At 46.0% G+C, this 26,515-nt stretch overlaps 2 protein-coding genes across 2 annotated transcripts in view; both read left to right on the top strand.

Moving 5' to 3' along the window:
- The window catches only part of SLC6A12 (solute carrier family 6 member 12), an 89,683-nt gene that overhangs the window by 55,807 nt on the left and 7,361 nt on the right, over positions 1–26,515 (top strand). The window lies entirely within an intron of this gene.
- LOC310826043 (sodium- and chloride-dependent GABA transporter 1-like) overlaps positions 9,161–26,515 on the top strand; it is a 51,143-nt gene continuing 33,788 nt past the window's right edge. The window contains exons 1-2 of the mRNA XM_083700514.1: positions 9,161–9,201; positions 22,854–23,190. Coding sequence (XP_083556640.1) covers positions 22,947–23,190 — 244 coding nt within the window. The 5' untranslated portion in view covers positions 9,161–9,201; positions 22,854–22,946. The remainder of the gene's footprint in view (positions 9,202–22,853; positions 23,191–26,515) is intronic.

Here is a 26,515-nt window from a genome sequence, read left to right on the forward strand (position 1 = left end):
GCTGTGTTGTTGTTGTTTAGTCATTTAGTCGTGTCCGACTCTTCGTGACCCCATGGGCCAGAGCACGCCAGGCACTCCTGTCTTTCACTGCCTCCCTCAGTTTGGTCAAACTCATGCTGGTAGCTTCAAAAACACTGTCCAACCATCTCGTCCTCTGTCGTCCCCCTTCTGCTTGTGCCCTCCATCTTTCCCAACATCAGGGTCTTTTCCAGGGAGTCTTCTCTTCTCATGAGGTGGCCAAAGTATTGGAGTCTCAGCTTCACAATCTGTCCTTCCAGTGAGCACTCAGGGCTGATTTCCTTCAGAATGGAGAGGTTTGATCTTCTTGCAGTCCACAGGACTCTCAAGAATCTCCTCCAGCACCATAATTCAAAAGCATCAATTCTTCTACACTGACTGGTGGCAGCTCTCCAGGACTTCATCAAAGAGTTTTTCCCAGAGACTGATCCTGTGATCTGTTGAATGCAAAGCCTGTGCTCTACCACTGAGTTATGACCCTTTCCCTATGGCAGTGAAAAGTGACTTTCCAAGCAGCCCTCTGCCATAGGTTGTGAGGCAAAGGAACCCATGTTAGACTTTCTAGGGGGAAATGCCATAACATACATGATTGTGGTACATCAGTGTGTATGCACCCACACTAGGACTTTTTTTTTCTCATTAAGAAATCTGGTAAATAGTAAACCAATTCCAAATCAAACTGAGAAGAGTTCACCCATTTCTGAGGATGATGGGACATGTTGCTCCATTCCATTTAAAATGGTTTAAGTTCACCATGGTTTTGTGGGTTTTTTTGTTCCTAAATGTCAAGCCTTTCACTTCACAACGGATGTTCAAATAGTCAGCAGCTCAAATTTTCCCCTCAAGGTGTTCAATTTTCTTTTCCTTTCTCCACAGATAAATATCTTTCCGTTGAAGCTTTGCATCATGGACCATGGTTGTGACAATACATGCCTTTTGGCTATGGTGTCTAAATACAATGGTCTGAGCAGCCCTTTCATTTCGGAAGTGTCTGTGACTGAAGTGATGCAGCACTTGTGAGCAATCACTGAGTGGCCAACAGGTGCTATCTTTGGGGTTAATAACTGTATTTACCCATGTGGGGAATCTTTCCTGTTTGAGTGATCTGACTGTTTTCCAGCCACTCAGCAAGATGAATTTGGAGCCATCAACAGGTGTCTACATTTTTTGAACTGTTATTTTCTAGAGATTGTTTCACCATATGTACATTAAACTAAATCATTTCTTAATATATATTTAGGGCACAATTTCCAGTTTCAGGGTCATAGAATCATAGTATCATAGCGTTAGAAGGGACATTGCCTGTCTCATAGGTAGGAATGACCAAATCTGTCAATTTCAGTTTCCCTCTGTTTCTTATTTTCACAATCTTAAATTAAGTTCCCCACATTCCTACTTCAGTTTGTGATTTCTTTTAAAAAGTCCTCATGAAAATTCACCAGCAAATTTCTCCCACTAAACAACTTTATATAGGCAATACACATTATTGCAAAGCAAGTTTGCCTGATGTAATCCATTTTGTACATTATTTTCACCAATATATGCATTTTTGTGCACATACATTTTACCATAATTTATGCCTTTTTGCACTCCTGATTTGGTTGGAGAACTACAAAATTCAGGAAAGTGCACATTTTGAGGAATCACTGTTTCGGTTCACATCTTGTTTCAGAAAATGAGAATTTGGTAAGTTCGCCTTTAAATGTGAAATGAATTGAAATTCAGAGTGTGAGTTGCTGAGCTCCACAATGGCTCCTCTCAGAGCAGGGTGTGGAGTCTGCAAACACCTGGCTTCCCCACCCCCCAAAAATTAAACTTCTCAGAACTGATTACCAACAAAAGTGAGCCTCTTTGTCAAAGCCAAGAATTGGAAATTTAGGTCCAGTGGTCTAACATGACCCTAAATCTGACTCTGAAGACTCTCCCTATGACATCCCCTCACCCCAGGCCACACATCTCACTGGTCCTCCTCCTTGTAGACTCTGAATGCTTTTGCCTGTCTGGAATGTGTCCCTGAGCTATGATCATGCCTCTTGCTTGAATGGATGGGGGGGGGTGCTCTGTGTGTGTGTGTGTGTGTGTGTGTGTGAGAGAGAGAGAGAGAGAGAGAGAGAGAGAGAGAGAGAGAGAGAGAGAGAAACCTCTGGTTTTTGATGGCTGGAAAGAGAAATGCCGTGCATTGCACTGCCCACCTTTGCCTCTGGCCACTCCCCTCCTGACATGCGGGTCCCATAACTTTGCCCATGATGAAATGTGGCTCTTGAACCATGAAAGGCCCCCTCACCCCTCTTCTAAGTGATCTTCAGTGCAAGATGATTGGTCTCTTTGTCATGTGCTTTTCATAATGCATCCATTGATGGCTCCTCTGAGTGCCAAACAGGAAATAATGCCTTTCATGCAATTAGCAACTGGCATGAATGGCATTTGAAAGGGTAAATAGCAAGCATGGGTACCTCAATCCAGATCAACCCTGGCAGAGGGCCCAGGGAGCATTAAGCCTTTGCCCTCCACTTCAGTCACAATCTGGATCAGCTGCTATTTGTTTTGGAAGAAAAACTTCCATGGCACAAATGAGAGGTGAGGAGGAGACACAGGGGATTTATCTTTTCCCCCCTGATGGAGCCATCCAACCAGAGAGGCAGTCTGCTAACAAAACACCCAGCCATTGAGGCACAAACCATGCCAACCTGCTTCCGAATGGCCATCTGACCAACTTTCCAGACAGCCTGCCACCATCCAAACAAGCAAGCAAGGCAGACAGACACTCAATGGACTTAACCAGCCTTGAATATATACAAATACAAGGCAAATCTTGGGGGGCCCATGCATCCCTCTAATGCATTCCTATTCCTAACCTTTGGCAGAACGTTAAGCAGTTTTCTTTACAAAGCACCTTTGGTTCATGAAAGATATCAAAGTTTTCTGCATCGTGACAAATTCCCAGGGGTCCCTCTGCTAACTGTAGAAACAAGTTGTGGCCTGCTCCTCAGATCAACAGAGAATGAATTCTTCATCTTAAAAGAGGTACAGATAATTTCTGCCAACAAAAAGGAGTCAAGGTATCAGGCACTGAGGGAGTTCAGATTGGGGACCCTGTGAGTCAAGTGTTAGCCCCCTGTTTCCTGTACCCCCAGGGCTTCTCACTGGAGAATGGAGCTACAGAAAGCTTAAGCCAAGATGCTCTGATCAGAGTCCAGTATTCTCCTGGTCCTGAAAAATCAGGTGACACTGCACAGCCAATCCTGTCCTGTTTTGTATGTGACCACAGTGCTTATGGGATGCAGGGTTTGCACTTGTTCCGAAAACATCGGCTTCGCTCATGGGATGAGATGTTTATTTATTTTTATTTTTTTTATAATAATTTTTATTGGTTTTTCAATTTTTTACAACAAAGCAACACCAAACAAGACACAACAAACACATAAAGAACACAACAAATACATAGATTTTACTTTCTTAACCTCATTTTCATAAGCCTCTTTTCTCAGACTTCCCCATACCTTCCCTTTTTGCATCCTAATTTTACAAATTTTCCAGCAATCCTTTTAGTCAATTAAAATTTAACTTGTTCTCATTTCAAATTCGCTTTAAATCAAAAAAGAAAAAGATAAGCATAGCTGTAATTATACATCTTCCTTTCCCTTGACACTTTAACACTCCTCCAGTTTATAGCCATTTTTAAGATATACTTTAAATTTCTTCCAATCTTCCTCCACAGTCTCTTTCTCTTGGTCGCGAATTCTGCCAGTCAATTCTGCCAGTCCCATGTAGTCAATCACTTTAGCCTGCCACTCTTCCAGCGTGGGTAGCTCTTGTGTCTTCCAATATTTTGCTAGAAGAATCCTTGCTGCCGTTGTGGCGTACATAAAAAAGGTCTTATCCCTCCTTGGCACCAATTGGCCGACCATGCCCAAGAGGAAAGCCTCCGGTTTCTTATGAAAAGTGCACTTAAGTACTTTCTTAATTTCGTTATAGATGATTTCCCAAAAGGCTTTAATCTTTGGGCAGGTCCACCAAAGGTGGAAGAAGGTACCTTCGGTCTCATTACATTTCCAACATTTGTTATTGGGCAGATGGTAAATCTTCGCAAGCTTGACTGGGGTCATGTACCACCTGTAAATCATTTTCATAATATTTTCTCTTAAGGCATTACATGCCGTAAATTTAATACCTGTGGTCCACAACTGTTCCCAGTCAGCAAACATAATATCATGACCTAAGTCCTGCACCCATCTAACCATAGCTGACTTAACTGTCTCATCAATTGTATTCCACTTCAACAACAAGTTATACATTCTTGATAGGTTTTTAGTATGGGATGAGATGTTTATCTGACTGTGTATATGAAGCTCTCGTGCTCTCTGCACCCTAGAATAATACATATGCATGAATGCCTTGGAAAGAGAATGAATGTCCTTGTATTTTCCATTTCTTAATTGCCCTGGTCTGATGTACATGTTGTGACAGGATCCTGCTGAATAAATATATCACTGTTGGCATTGCAAGTATGTGAGACTTTGGTTCGCCGCTATAAATAGAGATGCTTTGCAACCTTGATAGAGCATTCGGAAGTCTCCCTCTCTTGTTGGAAGAAACTGGCCAGGGGTGGGGAGGGAGGGAGGGAGGGAAGCTCCTCTGCAGTGACCCCAGGCAGAGGTGTCATCAGCACCTACAGGTAATTCAGCCAGTAATACTGCCAAGGGGCTGACATATGGCCTATGAAGTGACTGCAAAGCAATTTCTAGCTGTCCAATTCTATTGACAGCAATAACTCCCCCATGGGGGATGAAATCATATCACCAGAGACAAATGCTCATTTCCTGCCAACAGGTCACATGAGCAAGCAAGCGGCAGAATTTACACACACACACACACACACACACACACCATTCCTCGAGCCACACAGTTTTCTGCCCTGCATTGCTCTGCTCTGGCGTTTCGACACTCTTCACATCCATTTCACGTTCCAGGCTCTTCCCACAATTATCTTTTTGTCTTTTCTTTCACCGCATTCCAACTATTTATTTATTTAGTTCATTTGGATCCCAGCCTTCAGCCAAAAAAGGCTCCCAGAGCGGCTTATGTACAATAAATTAAAGCAAGACAGTCCCTGCCTGCAGGCTTACAATCTAAAACAAAAAAATGACACACGAGGAGAAACGGGCAGGGAGGGAAGGGGCGAGATCAATCTCAGGCACCAACTTTCAAACTGTTGTTCTTATAATGACTAGCTGGCACAGTTCAGGGGTAAAGGTAAAAGGTAAAGGGACCCCTGACCATTAGGTCCGGCCGTGACCGACTCTGGGGTTGGGGCGCTCATCTCACTTTATTGACAAAGGGAGCTGGCGTACAGCTTCCGGGTCATGTGGCCAGCATGACTAAGCCGCTTCTGGCGAACCAGAGCAATGCACGGAAACGCCATTTACCTTCCCGCTGGAGCGGTACCTATTTATCTACTTGCACTTTGACGTGCTTTCGAACTGCTAGGTTGGCAGGAGCAGGGACCGAGCAACGGGAGCTCACCCCGTCATGGGGATTCGAACCACCAACCTTTTGATCGGCAAGGCCTAGGCTCAGTCATTTAACCCACAGCACCACCCGCGTCCCTAGTTCAGGGGTAGGAGGTGCCTAATACAGCTGGTCTTTTGGCAAAGCTGGTGGAATGCAGCCCTGCTTCCCTTTCTTTCCCAGTGGGGCAGCATGATGGAATGGCCTCTTATCGCTTTTTACAACTCTTATGTGGGCTTATCCACACTAACCCCTTTGCCTCACCCTTTCCAGGCACAAGTCTGCACTTTAAAGCTCCATTTCTAAGTGTCCCTTTTTTCTCTCTGGTGCTTTCCCCGCAAAAATCCACTCCTTAAAGCTGAATTGGAGCAAATGGCAATTCGGGTTTCCCACAGATTACTGTTTGTTCTGATTCAGCTTTAAAGAGCAGGTTTTCATAGGCAAAACTCCAGAGCAAAAAAAGCGGGGGCTCAGACATGGAGGATTAAAATTTGAACCATACCTGGAAAGTGTGGAGAAAAGGTAAGTGTGGATAAGCCCTTTCTCTCTCCATTATCAACTGGAGCATTTGTTTAAGCCCCCACATGTTATATCTTTAGGTGTGTTTTAACTGCACACCAGGATATGTAAAGCAAGAGTGTGGAACCTGACAAGATTCATCTTGAAAGGTTACACTTGATTGCGTATTATGGATCAGTATCCTCTTTAATTGTAGGATGTGGAAACACACTTTAAACAAAAAGAAGTCAGTACTGGCCTAGTAAATGCAGCATACAGCTGGTGAAGAAGAGCCTTCAGCAATGTGAGGGCAACTCAGAAGCACTGACCCTTGCTGGAAGAACAAGAATGTTAAATTACAAGTACAAAAGAGCATCCTTATTTTTGACTGACATTATTGGACTCGGCTCTCTGGCGGAGGTGTTGTTGAAGTGGGTATTATGAGTATTACCATATTCTGAATCAAATACAGACACTGCTCAACAATGTAGACTTGAGTGGGCATCTATAAGCAGTGGCCCATTGGCTTCATGCACGGCTAATTTAAATCTGTCAGCGACTGCCTCTTGAGGTCAAACTAGACAGGAATGTGTCATTGGACTAGCTGGACTAAATGCGTCATTAGAAACATCATCAGGGTTTAAAAATAATAACTGTGGAGGGTGGTTTTTATTGGGACTGCAGCATATGTAGGTAAGAGGTTTAAGCCTTCCCTCCCCAGCTGTGATTTGGACAAAGAATGTCCCTATGCTGCTATGAAGTGCCACCAACAGGAACTTTTTTCTAGAGCTAATAGTAGCACAGGGGAATTTTAGTCAGGATTGTAGCTGTGAGGAGATGGGTTAAACTTCCCATTCCTATGCACCGGAGTTCAGATGAAAATCCACCCATATATATTAAACTCTGATGTTCTTTCTTAAATGTTAATTTCGCTCAACTCTGGTACGCACCACAAAAGATAAGAGTTCTGTACCACCTTAAAGACTAATAAACTTATTGTGGCATAGGCTTTCTACTAAATATGTGACATATTCTATGGGGGACAGGTTGTTCTGCTTAGAGACAAAACTGATCCTCAATATTTTGGTGCCTTTATCTATAAGAACATCAGAAGAGCCCTGGTGGATCAAGCTGAAGAGACACCCAGTCCAGCATCATGTTCTCACAGGGGCCAAGCAGATGCCCACAGGAAACCCACCAGCAGAACATGAGTGCAACTGTACTCTATGAGATATATTTTTGGCTTATGGGCACCACACTCTCACAAGCCTTCCAGACCAGGATCCAGAACTTGCCCTTCTCCCATTCTCTGAGATCCAGAGCCCTCTAAGACTCATCTTCCGTATAATAATATACGTTGTTGTTGTTGTTGTTGTTGTTGTTGTTAATACCCTGCCCATCTGGCTGGCTTCCCCAGCCACTCTGGGCAGCTCCCAACAGAATATTAAAAAAACCATAAAACATCAAACATTAAAAACTTCCCTAAACCGGGTTGCCTTCAGATGTCTTCTAAAAGTCAGATAATTGTTAATTTCCTTGACATCTGATGGGAGGGCGTTCCACAGGGCAGGTGCCACTACTGAGAAGGCCCTCTGCCTGGTTCTCTGTAGCCTCACTTCTCACAGTGAGGGAACCACCAGAAGGCCCTCGGCGCTGGACCTCAGCTTCAGGGCAGAGCAATGGAGGTAGAGACGCTCCTTCAGGTATACTAGGCCAAGGCCATTTAGGGCTTTAAAGGTCAGTACCAATAGTCTCTTCAAGCTCTCTTCAATTTCCTTATAGAGGATCCTATTTGTTTTCATAGAATTGTGGAACTGTAGAGTTGGAGAGGACCTTGAGGCTTACCCAGTCCAACAGCCTGCAATGCAGGAATCTCAACTAAAGCATCCATGGCAGATTGCCATCCAACCACTGCTTAAAAACTTTGAATGAAGGATGGTCCACCGCTTTCTGAGGGAGTCTGTTTCACTGTCAAGCAGCTCAGCCCAAATGAATTAGAGAGGTTGTGCAAATGTACATCAGTCCAATCCAGATCCGATTCACACAGCTTTACTCCTAATGGTTTTATAAATCACAGCTGACAGCCAAGCTACGTAATGAGCAGCTGCACCTGATGTATCAATTGCCAGACTATTCCACTTCTGAATGCATGGAGATGGGGGTTGTTTGAATGCTTTCCCACATTAAAAAACACAAACCTTTGTGCACATTCTAATGGAGTCATCCCCTTTGACATATGAGAGTATGAGAGTGTATTAGCAAGGGGGAGCTCTTCACATGAGGGGATATCCCAACATTTTATCACACTCTGAAGTGGTGCAATTGATTACTTAAGATTGTGTGTGTTGTCTCTGAACTTGCAAATCCACACTACTGAAAAGCCTTAGCATACCGTTGAGGTGATATGGGTGTTGCCTCTGTGGTGTTTGATCCATGATGTCTAATTCACACAGTCATCAGATGAGGACTATTTATGTGTGAGCCTGCCCTCCGTGAGGGCTGGGTTGTTGGAATTATGTACACCAAGACTATTCAGCTGATTAAGACATCCGATGCCATGCAATGACCCAGCCCACACAGCTTCATGGGAGCAAAATGGGGGGGCCACACACAGTTGGCTTGGAGCGTATCCGTAATGGTGCGTGAAAGAAAAACTCCATCCATCCGCTACTCCAGCAAAAGTGTTGGCTCCTAAGTAGGTTTCCCCTGGGTTGTCATCAAGTAGCAAAATCAGCCACAGTGCATAGTCCCCACTCTAATTCCAGTGCATGATCTTGACACATTTCCTCTTACACTATTCTTCAAAGTTCCTATAGCTCCTTGAGTCCCATGCCAGCCCTCTCTCTTTTTGGCAATGCCACTCTTTGGTTTCCCCATGTACTCTTTTGCCCTTGAATAGTCATCTCTCCAGGCCATGGCTGCAAGAACACGTGGGGTTGTGTTTTTCCCCAATAGAGTCCAGCCAAGTGTCGAATTGATCAGACATGAGTTCAGAGCTTATTAGCAGCTTGTCAATATCAGTAAGGACATACTGTGTGGGGAGGATCACAAGCTCACGGTGCAGTGGGGGCTCAAACTCTCCAACTGGGGCTGTTTGGTATGCATTTCCCCTGTCAGATGCTCCCTCCAGCTGCCCTGGATACCACAAAAAGATCTCATGCAAGACCTTGATAGGAGGTAGGTGCCTCTTTGGGTTTCTAAGCATGAATTCCTAGGGAAATTCTCAGCATGGCGATATGATGCAACATGGGCAAATCCATCAACAGAGCTCAGAGTATGTGCTCAGTCAATACCTTCTTCAGCACTTTGCAAGGGTCTGTTAAATTAAATTCCATACCCACAATGCACTATAGCTGTAGGGATATTATGTGCTTGCCTTTTATTTTCCTATTTCTAAAATGTATAGTTTGCAGCCCCCTCCCAAAGAGGTCCCTTGATGGGGTGATAGCTGTAGACTGCAGTTGTCCATGTATATTTTTTCTCCTTCCAGTGCTCTTGTGTTTTAAGCAGCTGAACAGCAGGCCAGGAGTCAACGGCGAAAGCTTCTCTGATTTGAAGTTGTAGCAGCGTAGCAAGCTTCAGCTGTTGGTTTTTTTTCAGGAGACCTTCCAGGGGGAAAACTGCTGACAGTTCCTACAGCATTTAATTCATGGGATTATGGAATTGCTCTTCATGCAGTCTGTTTAATTTATCACATTCATTTGCTTCTCATCCTTCCTCTAAGAAGCTCAGGATGGCTTACTTGGGGAGTGGAATTGATACCATTTTACCTCAAAACAACCCTGTGATGTAAGCAAGGCTGAAAATGTGATTGGTCCAAGGTTACCCAATCAGCTTCTAAGAGAGGTGGGGGATTTGAACCTGGATCTCTGCGGTTTATGTATGACTAACCACTCCAGCACAACACCGGTGTGCTCTATTTCTTTCAAGGGTTCAAAACAGGACATGGAGCCCATTGCTTAATTTATATATATATATATAAATAGAGGCATCAGGACATAAAGCTACACAATCAGCTACCCACACCATGATCCTAGATGTAAGGTGGGGGGCAACAAGATATTGGATTCAGTAGGGAGGTAAATGTGCCCAGAACAAGCTCAAAAGTACTCCTCTTCAGTCAGTCTTGCTGGGACTGAGAGGGGTCTGGAAGCAGACTCTGTAAGTGGATACCAATTGCACAGGCTTCCAAATGACAGAGACCTTTTTAAATAAGGTTTCTGTCCATTGGCAGCCAATACAAGCAGTTGTTGGCATCCATCGGTCTCACCAGACAATGGAGTGCACCTCCGGAGGTGAAGTCAAACTGCTGCATCAGCAGCACCCAAGTGACCTCTCCAGAGCGCAAGCTTGGGCAGTGTGTATGGAGGTCCTGGGCTGCCCAGAAGACAAGACCCCTCTCTCAGCTTCACTGATGGGGTCCAAAGGAAAGCAGAGCAACACATTCGGCACCAGCTTGGCTGCAGAAGTTGCCGGAAGGAGGCATACAAGGCACCATCCAACCGACACCACTCCGGATTTGTGTAGAGATTACTCCTTAGCCTTTTCTTCTTCCAAAGATATCCCACAAGGCAGTGGAGGTTAAGGATAGAGTTTTTCTTCTCCTAGACGGGCTACCTTCCCAGGTTGACGAACCCCATCTGCTCCTCAGAGGCGGAACTAGCTGCTCTGGCACCTGGGGGGTGGGGCTGTTGGGACCATGGGATGGAAAGCCAGCTGGCTTGGCCCCAGCCGGAGTGTCTCCCTTCTCAGCCTTGCCGCTGCAGAGATCCATCAGTCACCCTCCTCTGAGGTACGTTCATCATTCCAACTATTTAGCAGGATCACACATTACTCAGCAGAGTAAACACACAACAGATCAGGCTCGAGGCATGGTTGCTATACTAAACTACGCATTTATTATATATAAATCAGGACAAAGAAAAACATGGCCTCTCTCCTTGTCGTTCTTCTCGGAGAGACAGAAAACAAAAGCAATACAGAGTGGATGTTCCACTCACGTGCTGGAATGTAAACAGACATGTGACATGTAACAATCCCACGTATCTGCAGCAAAGGGTGGGGTGCGTGTCCCAGGGGTGCATCCCCCCGCAGCAAGCATCGGGGGGTAGGGTGATGTCACCCCCCTGGGATGGCACCCGGGGCAGACTGCACCCACCACACCCACCTTTCTCTGCCTCTGCTACTCCTCTCTTCCCTCTGCAGCACATGAAGAACCTTAACCATTGGACCCACTATTGGTCTTGTCCGGTCAATCCACTGGAGCCTGTCTTCACATGCAGGGAAAGTCCCTAACTCAGCAAGAGTTTGAGACCCATTGGCTCCCCTTACCTGGCTTAGCTGGCATATTAAAGCCGTTTCTGGGATGTGGCTGCGGTCACATGCCGACAGCTTCTAGGACTCACAGGTGAAAGCTGAGTGCAGGGTGGGAACCAAAGGTGGAAAAACTACCCCAGAAGGAGATGCCACCCCATACACCCTATGCAAACACTAGCATTTGATGAATACAGTGGCACCTCAGGTTACATATGCTTTAGGTTAAATACGCTTCAGGTTACAGACTCCGCTAACCCAGAAATAGTGCTTCAGGTTAAGAACTTTGCTTCAGGATAAGAACAGAAATTGTGCTCTGGCGGCGCGGCGGCAACAGGAGGCCCCATTAGGTAAAGTGGTGCTTCAGATTAAGGACAGTTTCAGGTTAAGAACGGACCTCCGGAATGAATTAAGTACTTAACCCAAGGTACCACTGTACAGGAAAGAAGGTGAAAGTCCTTAGTATGCTGCCCTACAGATGTTGCTGGACTTCAACTACCATAATCTCTGACAATTGGGCCATGAAGTCTGGGACTAGGGATAGAGGAGAAATTTGATTCAGTTCTCATTTAAAGGTGAGAACTCACTTAAAGGTGAGAAAGGTAAACCAAAACTCAGCAATTGTTTGAAATTCACACTTCTCTGAACTTTGCAATGCAGCACTCCACCCAAACAGTGTTTACAAACCTGCATGTATTGAGAAGTGTGTTTAAAAAGGAACATTTTCATGAAAATAGCATATGGAAATGCTATATAAATGCAAAATACACCAGAAATACAAAAATGTGTTTCTTTGGAGAAATTCGCATTAAAATGCTGGTGAACGCTCAAGAGAATTTCTTTAAATGAATAAATCAAAAGAATTCTCCAGTTGCTGCAGAAATGTGGAGAACTGAATTTAAGACTGGAAAAATGAGAGAACCAAAACTGGCAAATCTTTCTACCCCCAGCTAAGAATTATGGGAATTATGGGCTTCAGCCCTTCATCATCCAGCACCAAAATGGCTACCTTTGGTCTTGATACTAACCCAGGTATGAAGGGCATTGATTACATGCAGTCCCACCCTCTCTAAAAGGATAATGTGTTAATTGACCTTCACTGTCAGCCTTCTATCATGATTGTGGTGAGGCTGTTCTGAGCTCCATATCAACACGCATATTGCAAGTTTATGTTCTCTTTTATCCTGGACACTCTTCTTGAGGGAGGGGAGATTCTATTTAGAGCTCTAGGTGAGGCATGTTTTGAATGCACTTGACAATAGGCCATGGCATTCTTGCCAGAACAGACCATTTATTGATGCTAAAATTGCCCCATGCTTTAATTAACTTCTGTTACCAAATATTCAGCCTGTTGGGCATGATTTGATAGCTGAATTCAAATTGCCGCTGGAAGCCTGGCTTTTAAAAAACTAATTCCTTTCTTTGAGTAGCGAAGTGGCAGGAAAGGAAAGAGTGGTTTGTTAAGAAAACAATAGCATAGAAAATAAAATACTGAAAATCTCTTTGGGGGACTGAATGAATACAGGGCTGGCAGGATAATTAGCTATGCCTGAAGACCAAACAAATGAGACAAACGAAAGGACCAGTAGAAGCCATTTTATGGTATTGCATTGTGTTTTTGTACTCTCAAGCAAAAAGTCTGCAGTTAGAAGTTCTGTGCTATTGTAGGTAGCCCAGATTGCCTGTCACCCACATTTGCCAAAGCTGCAAAGGCAAATAATTTGAGAAAACCATCACATTATTTCTCTGTTTGATGTTAAGAACATCAGTGCTCTTCCAACAACAGTTGAATGTGGCTGTTGCAGAAGAGTATGTCCTATTAGAGAATAAACTGAGATAGAACAAACCATTTTTTTATTTAAACAAATTGAGTTTGATTACTGGTTTTCCCTCACAAATAGCTTTCATTTCAAAATTTTCCCTACCACACAGAAAGCCAACTTTTTTGTATATTGTCAGGACTGCCGCTAGGTCCCAGCTCACAGAGGACCAACGCCCAGTGGATGTTATATACAAAAGTCTTTATTAAAGTTTAGTTTCCATTTCCAAGCTCTGGGCGCGCAGACCCACGTCTCGACGCTAGACCGGCTAAGTCCCCTCTGACTCACTGCTCCACCCACACCAGTTTAAGATTCTAGCCCGGCTCCACCTCTTACGCTGTTCTTTCCTTCGCTGGGTCCTTCTGCCCTCTGGGGTTCCCTCCTTCCTGGACTCCTCTGACGCTGAGCCTCCTGAGTCTTGCCCCTCCCTCCGGCGGGCTTTAGGACCTGGCTCCCTTCCCGGGCTCCCCGCTGTGCCGCGCTCCTGTACATTTGAACTTGGCGCGCGCGCCCAGCCGGTGTCTTTCCTTCTGACCGTTTCCCCGCTTCCTGATGTGGGCGTTGCCAAACCTGACTCCTCTCCTCCCTCTGGTGGTGAGGACACTGGTCCCGACTCCTGGGACTCCCCCTCCCCACTGCGCTCTGGTGGAGACGCTGGTCCTGATCTCCAACTGCTGCTCAGGGACTCCCCGCTGGCCCCTTCCTCCTGGGGCTTCCCCCCTGGAGCCCCCCTCGCTCTGGCCACCGGCGCTCCCTTCTGTGAGTCCTCCGATTCGCTACAGAGGCTTGTGGAATAACTCTGGCCACTGTCACTGCCTGCGCCCCCCTCGTACTCCTCCTCCTCACTCTCCATTTGCTCCCCCTCCTGTGTCTCTCCTTTTGAACCCCTGACATATATGAAAGCTGGGTCCCTAGGAGGTGTCCCGGGGACCATAGGATTCTTCAGTACAGATGTACCTTGGATCTCGAACACCTTGGCTCCCAAACAAATTGGCTCCTGAACACTTGAAACCCAGAAATGAGTGTTCCGGTTTTTGAACGCTTTTCGGAAACTGAATGTCCGGGGCGGCTTTTGCAGCTTCCGATTGGCTGCAGGAGCTTCCTGCAAGGGACAGACGAAGACATTGCTTGTTTTTCTCTCTCAAGAACCAAAATGTCTTCTTGGGCCAGTCCTGCCTCAGACTTACTTCCCAGAAAAAGCCTTCACAGGAGTCTTAGGCCAAACAGTTCAACCGAACAAAACCCAAAGTAGAGCGCTCCTCTTCCATCAACCTTTTGAATCATGTACTGTCTCGGTTGAGGGGGAGTAGTTGAGGCTGCCAACCTTGCTTAGAGAAAGTGCCTAGGAATCTGCCACTGTAGCAAGAAGTGATGTAGAATGGGACTTATCCGACGTGTCACCCTATCTGAAAATAGAAGGAAAGGATTTTCTGGAGTGGCAGTGATAAGGAGAGAATGCAAGTCACCTGTGACAGGGAAAGCAGAGGAGATGACAGCGGTAATGGCAACAGCACCAACCACTGCTCAAGCTCAGGGCTTTGTTGCTGTGACTCATTGCCTTCTTCTCCTTCAGTAGTGTCCCAAAGGCTCCTAATGTGCGGTGCTGGGAGCTACCTGTAGTATATATGGGTGCTAGCTTTCCATGTAGCACAAGCTCTATAATAGCCTTTGGACTGAGGTCCTCCCTCAGGGGGCACATCCTACTTGGCAGAATATAACGTCCCTCGGGCACAGGCCTGCTTCAACCCAGCTGGAGCTACTTTAGGTGGATGTGACCCAGTTACAGGATGAAAGCCTTAGGCGCAGCTCGAATGGAGCTGGCTGAGAGGAACTGATTTGGAGGGAAAGCTTTCAAGTTTGGAAACTCAGAGGACGGGAGCTGAGGGAGAGACAAGTCTTTGTAGAGAGGAGCGGGTGGGAAGGTAGCATGAGGCACTCAATTTCTAGAAAGAGCTTTGTTCACAAACAAGAACAGCTGTTCATGAACTGGGAACAATCACAGGAGCATACTTTTCCCCCATTCTGGATTAATTGATCTGGAATAGATGTATCTGCATATTATTTGGGGACAGGGAGTTAGTGGTGCACACTGTCTCCATCAGTTCAGCCCAGTCTTGAGCCTCTCCTGTTTTCGTTTGACCTAGGACAGGGGTCCCCAAGCTATAGTCTAAAACTATAGTTTATTCCTGCATTGCAGGGGCTTGGACTAGATAACTAAATGGCCCTTGGGGTCCCTTCCAACTCTACAATTCTATGACCATCAGTGGCTTGTGGAGTATCTTTGGAGAACATTTACAATTTGAATTCTATGGAATATACAAAATATGATATAAATAAATCAAGGAAGCAATACAATACAATTTAAGAAACATACAGCACCCTGCACAGTGCATTGCAATTGCTACAGCAGGCAGAAAAAAGCATGAAGTGATCCACTAAGACCCCTGGCTGATTTCAAATGGTGCACGGGGATAAATGTGTGGATGTAAAACTGCAGTCAAGTACAACATTCCTACAGTGGACATCGTATGGTCGGCGGTTCGAATCCCCGCGGCGGGGTGAGCTCCCGTCGTTCGGTCCCAGCTTCTGCCCACCTAGCAGTTCGAAAGCACCCCTAAGTGCAAGTAGATAAATAGCGGGAAGGTAAACGGCGTTTCTGTGCGCTGCGCTGGTGCTGGCTCGCCAGAGCAGCTTCGTCACGCTGGCCACGTGACCCGGAAGTGTCTTCGGACAGCGCTGGCTCCCGGCCTCTTAAGCGAGATGAACACGCAACCCCAGAGTCGGTCACGACTGGCCCGTACGGGCAGGGGTACCTTTACCTTTTCAGATGTCATAAATGGATACTTCATGTTCTCATTTCTGGTTTCTTTTGGAATTGCTGTTGATCCTAATTGCTTTATTATTGTGGTTTTCAATTGCATTTTAAGATTATGTATTTTTATTGCTTTGGTTGCTATATATAAACCTCTTGGAGGTTGCTTTGTGATGGAAAGCAGTTTAGAAAAGCAGTCAGCACCCATGTACAAGACAAACAGAGCTACCCAAGTCTCCCCTTACCCTGGGCTGGTTGGGGGGCTTGGGTGGAGTGGAGCTACCCCTCCACTCAGCCCTGCTGGCTTAGCCAGCTTCTCACAGGTGGTGTAGCCCCACCAGTAGAGACCAGGAGAAAGCCCTAAAACAGGGTGACACAAAGGCAGGGTTGGGACTAAGCTAGACTAGGATCCGCTGCATCCTGAGCCAGTCCCATTGCTATCTGGATCTGATTTGGCTTGGAGCTGAGACAGGGTTCGCGCCTGAACATCTTCCCCACCCCCTGCAACTTTCCACCGCAGCCACCATGAGAAATGACTACAGTGGTACCTCAGGTTAAGTACTTAATTCGTTCCAGAGGTCCGTACTTAACCTGAAACTGTTCTTAAACTGAAGCACCACTTTAGTTAATGGTGCCTCCTGCTGCCGCTGAGCTGCCGGAACACGATTTCTGTTCTCATCCTGAAGCAAAGTTCTTAACCTGAAGCATTATTTCTGGGTTAGCAGAGTCTGTAACCTGAAGCGTATGTAACCTGAGGTACCACTGTATTGAAAAGGTGCTTTCAGTTTGCGGAGGTGATCAGCATAAAACAACCATTCAAATTACACAGGAAGGCGAAATTGTCACAAATGTGAAATGGTTTTACATAGAACAAAGAGAAAAATTGCCACAAAGGATTGCTAGGGGGAAATGTTTCCGTCCCTTTGGCAAATATATAATCGCTACCAAGATGATTTCTCTTTCTCTCTTTTTTTTACCCAGACAGGTAGCTCTATAATTAATTTAATTTGAGAGTTGGGGCTGTTGTTCACTCAATTAGACATCTGCTTCTGTCCCCACCATTTTAATGACAGCCAACTTGCCTGGGGCCATTATGACTTGCGTAGAATTGCGACCAGCTAATAAAGCCCCCACAGACATGGTGATTATGTTTTCTCTTTGGAGAGAGAGGCGGAAAAAACATGTTTTGATCTCTTCTGTTTCAGGAGCCTTTGATATTATTAGCATTATTTTATTCAAAGGACATTTAAAAAAAAATCTTCTGAATGGCTCTTGGATGCATTTTAGGCCCCACCTGCACTAAAAATTTAAAACAGTATCATACCACTTTAAGCAGCTGTGGGTTTTGGCAAAGAACCCTGGGAGCTGTAGTTTGTTAAGGGTTCAGAGAGCTGTTGTTGTTGTTGTCGTTTAGTCGTGTCCGACTCTTCGTGACCCCACGGACCAGAGCACGCCAGGCACTCCTGTGTTCCACTGCCTCCCACAGTTTGGTCAAACTCATGCTGGTAGCTTCGACAACACTATCCAACCATCTCGTCCTCTGTCATCCCCTTCTCCTTGTGCCCTCCATCTTTCCCAACATCAGGGTCTTTTCCAGGGAGTCTTCTCTTCTCATGAGGTGACCAAAGTCTTGGAGCCTCAGCTTCAGGATCTGTCCTACCAGTGAGCACTCAGGGCTGATTTCCTTAAGAATGGAGAGGTTTGATCTTCTTGCAGTCCATCCTCTGCCTCTTCTAAATCCAGCTTGCACTTCAGAGAGCTGTTAGGACATCCTATTCCCTTCACAGACCTCCATTTCCCAGATTTTCCTGGGAAGGGGCAATCAATAGTGAAATCACTCTGAAAACTGTAGCTCTGTAAGGGGAATAGGGTTCTCCTAGCAACTCACAGCACCCTGAATGAACTCCATTTCCCAGGAATCTTTGGGGGAAAGCCCTGCTCTATCCTGCACCAAGGTAAACATCCATTCCAGCCTAGCAAAAACACTCAAGGAGGTTCAGAGCTAGACCAGTGAGGGAGCAAGACCTGGTGTGGGTTCCCAGGATCAAATGTTTGGCTCCCTCGTTCCCCATCCCTGGTGTATACGTTTCTGTTGTACACAATAGCTTCTCAGGTATACATCCAGCCTGACCTTTCATGTTCAAGCAGTGCTGTTTGTCAGCCTTCAGCAGGTAGAATGCTTCAGGATACCTTCCAACATTCCTCAGATGAAAATAGCGACATTTCTCATGCCTCCTCCCACTGACCCTCATTGACCTCCCATTTTTGTCCCTCCCCCCTTCACAGAGCATTTCCTATCAGAAGAAGGGAGAGTGCCATCACCACAACACCAATGGGACACACTCTCCACCGTCCTGAGAAAACCCCTTGATCCCATTTTTAAAAAATAAAATATATACTTTGGTAGATTTACAAAAGGACACACCAATAGCTAAATTTTAGAAAGGCGTAACATTAGACAGAGACACACAAAGCATTCTTTTTAAAAAATATTAAAATCAAGACTCCTTGCTCTCCACTTTACTCCCCCTTTCTCCCCACCCAGGGTGGCCCTGCCCCTCAGAGCCAGCACACCACAGGGGGTCGGGTCTTGGCAATGGCAGCCTCTCGCCCTCACCTGCTCTTCAGCAGCCCCACGAGCCATCCAAGGGAGGAGGCCAGCAGTGACAGCCATGGAGAGGCAATGGGATGCTCTCTCATAACCGCGGCCACCACTCAGGGCAAGTGCCAGTTCACTCTCCTCCCCAAGCTTGGCACTGGCACTGGCAGAGGAAATAGGGACATTCCAGGATCAAAGCAGCAGCTGTGCAGAATGCCATGGCGAGACTCCTTACAGGGGTCCTCGCTGCGGGATTACATTCACCCAGTGCTATACCAGCTGTACTGGGCCCTGGTGGAGTACAGGATCAGGTTTAAGGTGCTGGTTTTAATCTTCAAAGCACTATACGGCCTAGGACCCTCATACCTACAGGACCGCCTCTCCTGGTATGTCCCATGGAGGACCTTACGGTCATCAAACAAAAACATCTTGGAGGTCCCGGGCCACAGGGAGGTTAGGCTGGCTTCAACCAGAGCCAGGGCTTTTTCAGCTGTGGCTCTGATCTGGTGGAACGCTCTGTCACAAGAGACTAGGGCCCTGCAGGACTTGATATCTTTCCACAGGGCCTGCAAGACGGAGCTGTTCCACCAGGCCTTTGGTCAAGGCACAGCCTTTGGTAATCCTCACAGAACTCAAGAAGAAGAAGAAGAAGAAGAAGAAGAAGAAGAAGAAGAAGAAGAAGAAGAGGAGTTTGGATTTGATATCCCGCCTTTCACTCCCCTTCAGGAGTCTCAAAGCGGCTAACATTCTCCTTTCCCTTCCTCCCCCACAACAAACACTCTGTGAGGTGAGTGGGGCTGAGAGACTTCACAGAAGTGTGACTGGCCCAAGGTCACCCAGCAGCTGCATGTGGAGGAGCGGAGACGCGAACCCAATGGTTCTCTAGCCCAATGGTTGCCATTAATTTAATTTGAACTGATTTTATAATGAATTTATTTTAGACTGCTGTAGTATTTTACTGTTGTTAGCTGCTCTGAGCCCGGCTTCAGCTGGGGAGGGTGGGATATAAATAATTTATTATTATTATTATTATTATTATTATTATTATTATTATTATTTCAGGACTGTCCCTGGAAAATCAGGACACTTGCAGGGTAGGCTTGAGAAACCGGTGGCGAAAGCCCTCCCATGCAAGGCTTAGCGTACTGTAAGGTTTGTTAGCTTTTGATTTCAAAGACCAAATTGGAGTACCTCCTTATGTCCAGCAAATTAAACACATCATGCTGCTGAGATGAAAAGCATTGGCAGTCATATTTGCTGGGATAATGTTTGCCCAATGTAAACAAGCAGAGAAGAAATAATAATAATAAAAATACTATTAAGACTTTCATGCAATGAACAGCAGCTTTTCTGAAACAGATAAGCCATTAAAGATCATTGTTGGAAGAGGCAAAACGTGCATTCCCATTATGTTGCATAAAAGCTAAAATGTGAGTTAAATTATTCAGCTCATAGTAAAGAAGAGGAATTCTCATGAATGCTTCAATTTAATAAGCACTCATTAATTCCTCTGCTGTTCACACTGAGATAGGAAAGTGAGCACACTCTTCTGAATAACAGTGAGGAGCAAAATCAGGACCAGCGCCGTATTTTTTTAGCGAACCTGGGCAAGCAGCCCTAAGTGATCCCCCAAGAACCAACTGGACACCCCCTTAGCATCTACCACAACTTGGAGGGAGCCTAGCAGTGATACTGATGCAGTCACCAACCATGTCCCTGCCCCCCACATACAAGTAGGCTTACCTGGTAACAGTAGGACTGTAATGGAATGGTTACAGTGCCATTTCAGCCAGATGGGCCCATGAGTTCTCATGTGAGGGAGGCTGGTGGCTGTAGCAGCGCCACTAGATGCCCCCTGTGATAGCAGGAACTGTGTCAGCTCCAGTGGGATGTTTGCTTACTTGTCTCACATCTGGAACAGGAATCAGTCCAGCAAACACAATTGCTATTTGCCATTGCTGCTGCTTTCAGTCCACAAATGGGAAAAATTGGACTACATAGCAAACAACAACTGATAAAACAATACAAACCTATTGAAAAATGAAATTAAGGGGATGGGATAACATAATGTCAATGTAACTTGCCCAGTTAATTGCATACTGTCAGAGTTGCCTCTAGGTCCCAGCTCACAGAGGACCAACGCTAGTCAGTAATAACGTATAAAAGTCTTTATTGAAGATTAGTTTCCATTTCCAAACCGCAGCGTGCAACTCTACGTCTTAGAACCTAGACCGGCGAAGCTCCATCTGAGTCTCCGCCTCCTAGACACCAGTTTAAGACTCTAGCCTTACTCCACCTCTTCCGTTGTTCTTTCCTCCTCTGGGTCCTTCTGCCCCCTGGGGTTTCCTCCTTTCTGGACTCTTCTGACGCTGACCCCCCTGAGTCTTGCCCCTCCTTCCGGCGGGCTTTAGGACCTGGCTCCCTATCCGGGCTACCTGCTGTGCCGCTCGCCTGTACATTTGAACTTGGCGCGCGCGCCCAGCCGGTAACTTTCCTCTTGACCATTTCCCCGCTCTCCGATGGAGGCGTGGTCAATCCTGACTCATCTCCTCTCGCTGGTGGTGAGAACACTGGTCCCGATGCCTGGGACTCCTCCCCCCCACTGCGCTCTGGTGGGGAAGCTGGTCCTGATTTCCAACTGCTGCTCTGGGAGTCCCCACTGGCCCCTTCCTTCTGGGGTCTCCCCCTTGGCACCCCCCTTGCCCTGGCCATCAGCGCTCCCTTCTGTGAATCTTCCGATTCGCTGGAGAGGCTCATGGAATCCCTCTGACCACTGTCACCGCCTACGCTCCCCTCGGATTCCTCCCCCTCGCTCTCCATTTCCTCCCTCTCCTGTGCCTCTGCTCCTGAGCCCCTGACACATACGTTATGGAATTTCACCATAAGGAAGGCAGTGTGATGGATAGCGTCGTTTTGGGTGGAAGACCAACTGCAGCAGAACGGAAACAGAGCTGCATGGAATGACTAGAGGGCAGAACAGAAAATGATGCCTTCTTACATCCCTACTCTTGACCCAGTTTGGATAGGTGAGCTGCTCTCAGTTAATAAGAGAAAAGTTTTGAGAAAGTATTTGTCACTAGATGTAGAGAGGAAGGTATTTCTGAGACATGATGGGCTATTACTAGCTCTTCTTGCTCAGCGGGGCTGGCAGCACAGTGTTTGACCATTCATCAGGTTGTCTTCATCTAACCCCAATAAATGGCAATCTTATTTCAACCCAGTCAGGCAGCTAGGGGAGAAACATATTGGAAGATTTACTGAGTCATTACCTTGGGCGTAGATTTAAATGAAATTTACTGGCTTGGTAAATGGTTTCAGGGCTGTGGGCCTAGAGCTCCTGCTATAAATCATATGTGACGCAGGGTATTTTTTTGGGAGGAGATTCTTTGACCGTGATTTCCTTTGGTGTTCTTAAGCAAGTTGGTTTCTTTCAACTAATATGGTGCTTCTCTAGTCTGCCATATCAAAATTGTGTAAGTGAAAATAATAATAGTAAAAAACAAGAGTTTCCTCAAATGTAGCAGTGTGTTCACCCAATGGCCCTTGGTTACCTTTGGTGGAAGGTATGTGTATGTTAGAAATAATCTTACCTCTTTGACAGTCACTTTATGCCCTAAACCACAGCAACAGGGTCACCTTGGGGGGAGCCTTCCTTATTTGCAATCCATTGCAGAATTGTTTTGACATTCTGCAACACACACCCCCAATATTGGCTTAAGTGGGAAACCAGCAAACAGGACCCAAGCACAAGAGTAGGGGCGTAGGAAGGGGGGGTGCAGGGGATGCGGCCTGCCCTGGGTATCATCCCTGAGGAAGTGACAAAATGGCACACCATGGGGGGGTGGCCTGGCCTGGAGCACACCTGAGCCACGCATCTCTCCTGGGAGTGACACAGTTGCTCGGGGCCCCGCGCTGCCCGAAACGGCAGTGTGGGGCTTGCATCCACCAGGCAGGCTCCATGGGCAGCTCGCCACAGTGCCTTCCTAGGCGGATCACCACGGCGCCCCCCACCCTGGGCAGAGCGTGGATCACCACGGCTTCCCATTGCAGAGCTCGGCCCGCTCCCCCCACTTCGGGTGCTGGAGCAGCTAACTACGCCCATGCACCAAAGCACTCTCCCCCTTCTGCAATTCCCAGTAGCTGGTATTCACACACACACATTTGCATCCAGTTCAAAGCCCGGCAATTGTTTTAAACACTTTGTCTTTTACGTACAACATTCCTCAAGAAGTCTTAACCCTCTTGTTGACCGGCTGCCAAAGATAACTTCTCTTATACTTTTCAGGTACCACTGAGGAATTTGCCCACTGTGATCCAACCGTCTTGATCTTCTGAGGGTCTCCCCTCCCCTTCCTCCATGACGTAAATGTAAGCAGAAATGGGAAAGATCGACACCACGTCCGTGGAGCTGAACTCGCCTTCTGAGATGAAGGAAGCTGCCCTAGAGGAGTCGGAGGAGCCCATTGACTCAGAAAGCAAATACGCCAGCAAGAAGAAAAAGGAGGTCCCGGACAGAGGATCTTGGAAAGGCAAATTCGACTTCCTGCTCTCCTGCATAGGATATGCCATTGGCTTAGGCAATGTTTGGCGTTTCCCATATCTCTGTGGCAAGAATGGAGGAGGTGAGATTGACCTGATCAAGACTTTGTTTACTCATTACGATCATTTCTATCCCACATTTCAGGATATAATCCTACTGTAATTTATTATTCAATTATATATTTTCACTTGACGGTTGATAGAAGGTGGAGGTGATGAGCTGCTCCCTATGTTCCTAGGCCTCATGCTCTCTCGTGGTTTCAGAATGTTTACAGACCAATCCTAGATGCAGGGCTGGCCCAAGACATGTTGGCACCTGAGGCAAACCACAAAATGCCTTCCTATTCCAGTCATGGAAGAAGGGGTGAGTGAAGATCAGCATCAGGAACTGGTGTGGAATGAAGATCGATGTTGGGAAGAATTAATAATAATAATAATAATAATAATAATAATAATAATAATAATAATTTGTACCTCGCCCATCTGGACGGCTTCCAACAAAGATTAAAAATACATTAAGATGTCTTCTAAATGTCAGGTAGTTGTTTATCTCTTTGACATCTGATGGGAGGGTGTTCCACAGGGCGGGTGCCACTACAGAGAAGGCTCTCTGCCTGGTTCCCTGTATCTTTGGTTCTCGCAGTGAGGCAGAATGATGGGGGTGGAGATGCTCCTTCAGGTATACAGGGCCGAGGCTGTGTATGGCTTCAAAGGTCAACACCAACACTTTGAAAGGTGGGGAATCAAATTAAACTTACCCAACAGCTGAAGTGGCAATCAAAGGCCACTGTGGAGGTGTGGGCACTCTGAATCATGCCAGGGAGTGCAGAGGAGACCCCAAAGGGCAACCCCTCTCATTTCTTCCTTAGGAGGGGACCAGCAACACCTCCTATTCACTGAGAGGCTGCTGTAGGGATAGCTCTTGCTGCTGAGGAGATGGAAGATCTTGCCTCCAAGGAGTGCACTGCAGCTGTTGCTGTCACCACAGCAGTGGCAGCAGCAAGTAATGCATTCCTCAGAGCAGCAGTTCTCAACCTGTGGGTCCCCAGATGTTGTTGGACTACAACTCCCATCATCCCTGAGCTCTGGGCTTGCTAGCTAGGGATGATGGGAGTTGTAGTCCAACATCATCTGGGGACCCACAGGTTGAGAACCGCTGCCTTAGAGGATGGATCTGCTGCCCCTGTGCATTCTGCTGCCTAAGGCAGTCACCTCACCTTGCCTCATAAGTGAGCTGGCCTTGCCTAGATATGTTTACTCAGAAGTGAGTCTCTCTCACTGACAACGAGATCTGCCTCCAAAGAGGTGTGCAGGGGCTTGCAGTCTTAAAAGGGCACAAAAGGCTTCCAAAGTGCAATCAAGCCAACACCCAACTGAAAATCTCAAGCAAGGCTCTGTGGTTGCTCTTGTAGAAAAAGAACCCATCTCCTCAGTTCCAGGCTCTATTGCTCCTAATTTTTCTTAATGTCATTTGCCTACTTACTTTAATTATATCATTGCCTCTCCATCTGTTACTAAATCGGTTCCAATTAGGGTTGCCAGCATTCAGTGGCCATGTGTCCTCCTTTACAGAGGACAGCCCTCTGCTTGAAGGTGTCCTCTGTAGGATGGTCCATTTTAAAGAACCATCAGAAGGGAGAGGAGACAGGGGCCTTGAAGTTGCCCGTCAACAGTTAGCAGCTAGACAGCAGGCACAGGTCACCTGCTCACCTTCTTCACTACTATGGCAAATGTTTTGTGCTTTGATTCAAGCTGTATTGAGTATTTATGAATTTGCATCTACACATGCAAAATTAACATATGCAACTCAGCACCTTCCTTTGTGTTCTTTCTGGTTGATGGCATAACTAGCCAGCCTAGAGCCATTCCCGACCTAGAGGGCATCCCTTTCCCTTCCCTTTTGTGATTGCGCAGAAGAAAACACTGCAGCAGTCATGAGTTTTCTTGTCATGTCTGAAGCAGTTGATCAAATTGGCTTTAAAGTGTTTTATCTACCACAAGCTAATGCGCAAGTATGGAGAGGGATTTGCCGTAAATCTGAGCAATGTGCTGTGAGTGTGATTTAGAGTTTCTATAAGGAAGCTACACAGCTTCTCTTACTGGAATTATGATTTCTGAGAAGTGTTTATCTTGCTTACTTGACAAAATTCATAAGGTACTTACAAAAATATTTTTTAAAAAAACTTTAAAATGCATAAAATTATCAAGTCCAAGAGTAGCATTCCAACAGAAGAACTATGTTGAATCTATGTAGTCGGCTGTCATTGAAAGATGGCTGTTTTGCTTCTCTGGTAAGTTTAATGGCTGTGTGAAAGCAAAAAATCAGCAGGGAAACTGGTGCATCTTGTATAAACTGAACTACCCTGTGATAGGAACATAGGAAGCTTCCTTAAGTCAGGTGAGGCTAATTTGTTCAGCTAGTCTAGTACTGCATACTCTGACTGGCAGAGACTCTCCAGGGTCTCAGGCAGAGGCTTCTATCTCCTGCTATCTGATCTTTTCAATTGGACATGTCTGGGATTAATCCTGGGACCTGCTTCTGTGTTCAAATACTATGGTGCCTCCCTTAGGCTTTCCAGAGAGAGGGGCAGCAATTTGAATCCAGTTCTTTCTGGTCCAGCTCCAATACTCTTATCTACTACAACCTCTGTTTTACTACAATTTCCCCCTCTAGATTTCTTTTTACCAAAGCAATCTGGGTAGAAAATGCAGGTACAAGGCTGAAAGAAGGATCTTTAAGTGGGAATAAAGGCCGTTGTGCAAAAACAGGCCAGTTGAACTTCCAGTTAACAGAAAAGATTGAAATTTCAAAAGGTGGACATGGCCATATTTTTGCAAACAATGTGAAGTTCCCGAGAATCTGGATAGCTTTGTTCACAACTTGCAAATAGTGCTATGGAAATGGAAAGACAATGTTGCAACACCCCCCCCCCTGTCTGCCTTTTTTATATTCTTCTCAATAAGTAGAGCCAGACTGGCAGTCATCGCTGTATTAATTAGGAATCATTATTTGTGTTACCATTTGCATTAACGGCTGCAGATCTAATTTCTTACCTCGGCGCTTCCAATGGCCAGTTTCATACTGGAATCTTTGTTATGCTAGGCACACAGAGCCCTCCATTTCTAGCCAAACAGGGTAAGATAATAAAAAAAGAATCAAATCAGAAGGAATTTCCAGGCATACAAAACCTTCCATCAAGATGTAAATTATAAACGAAGGGCAATTCAAGACTGTCACATTTTAAGGAGGGCAACCAATCATATACTGGCAAATTCAAGTGGCATAATGGGAACTGATTTGGAGCTTTTGTGCAAGGAACGTGCTTCCCTCAGAAATCTCCCCCCTGGAGAAATGCCCTGAAAAGTGAAAGAGAACACTTGCTTGGTGCAACATCATCTAACCTGACC

This window comes from Podarcis gaigeae, assembly GCF_964106915.1.
Source record: "Podarcis gaigeae genome assembly, chromosome: 10".
Taxonomy (NCBI): Eukaryota; Metazoa; Chordata; class Lepidosauria; order Squamata; family Lacertidae; genus Podarcis; species Podarcis gaigeae.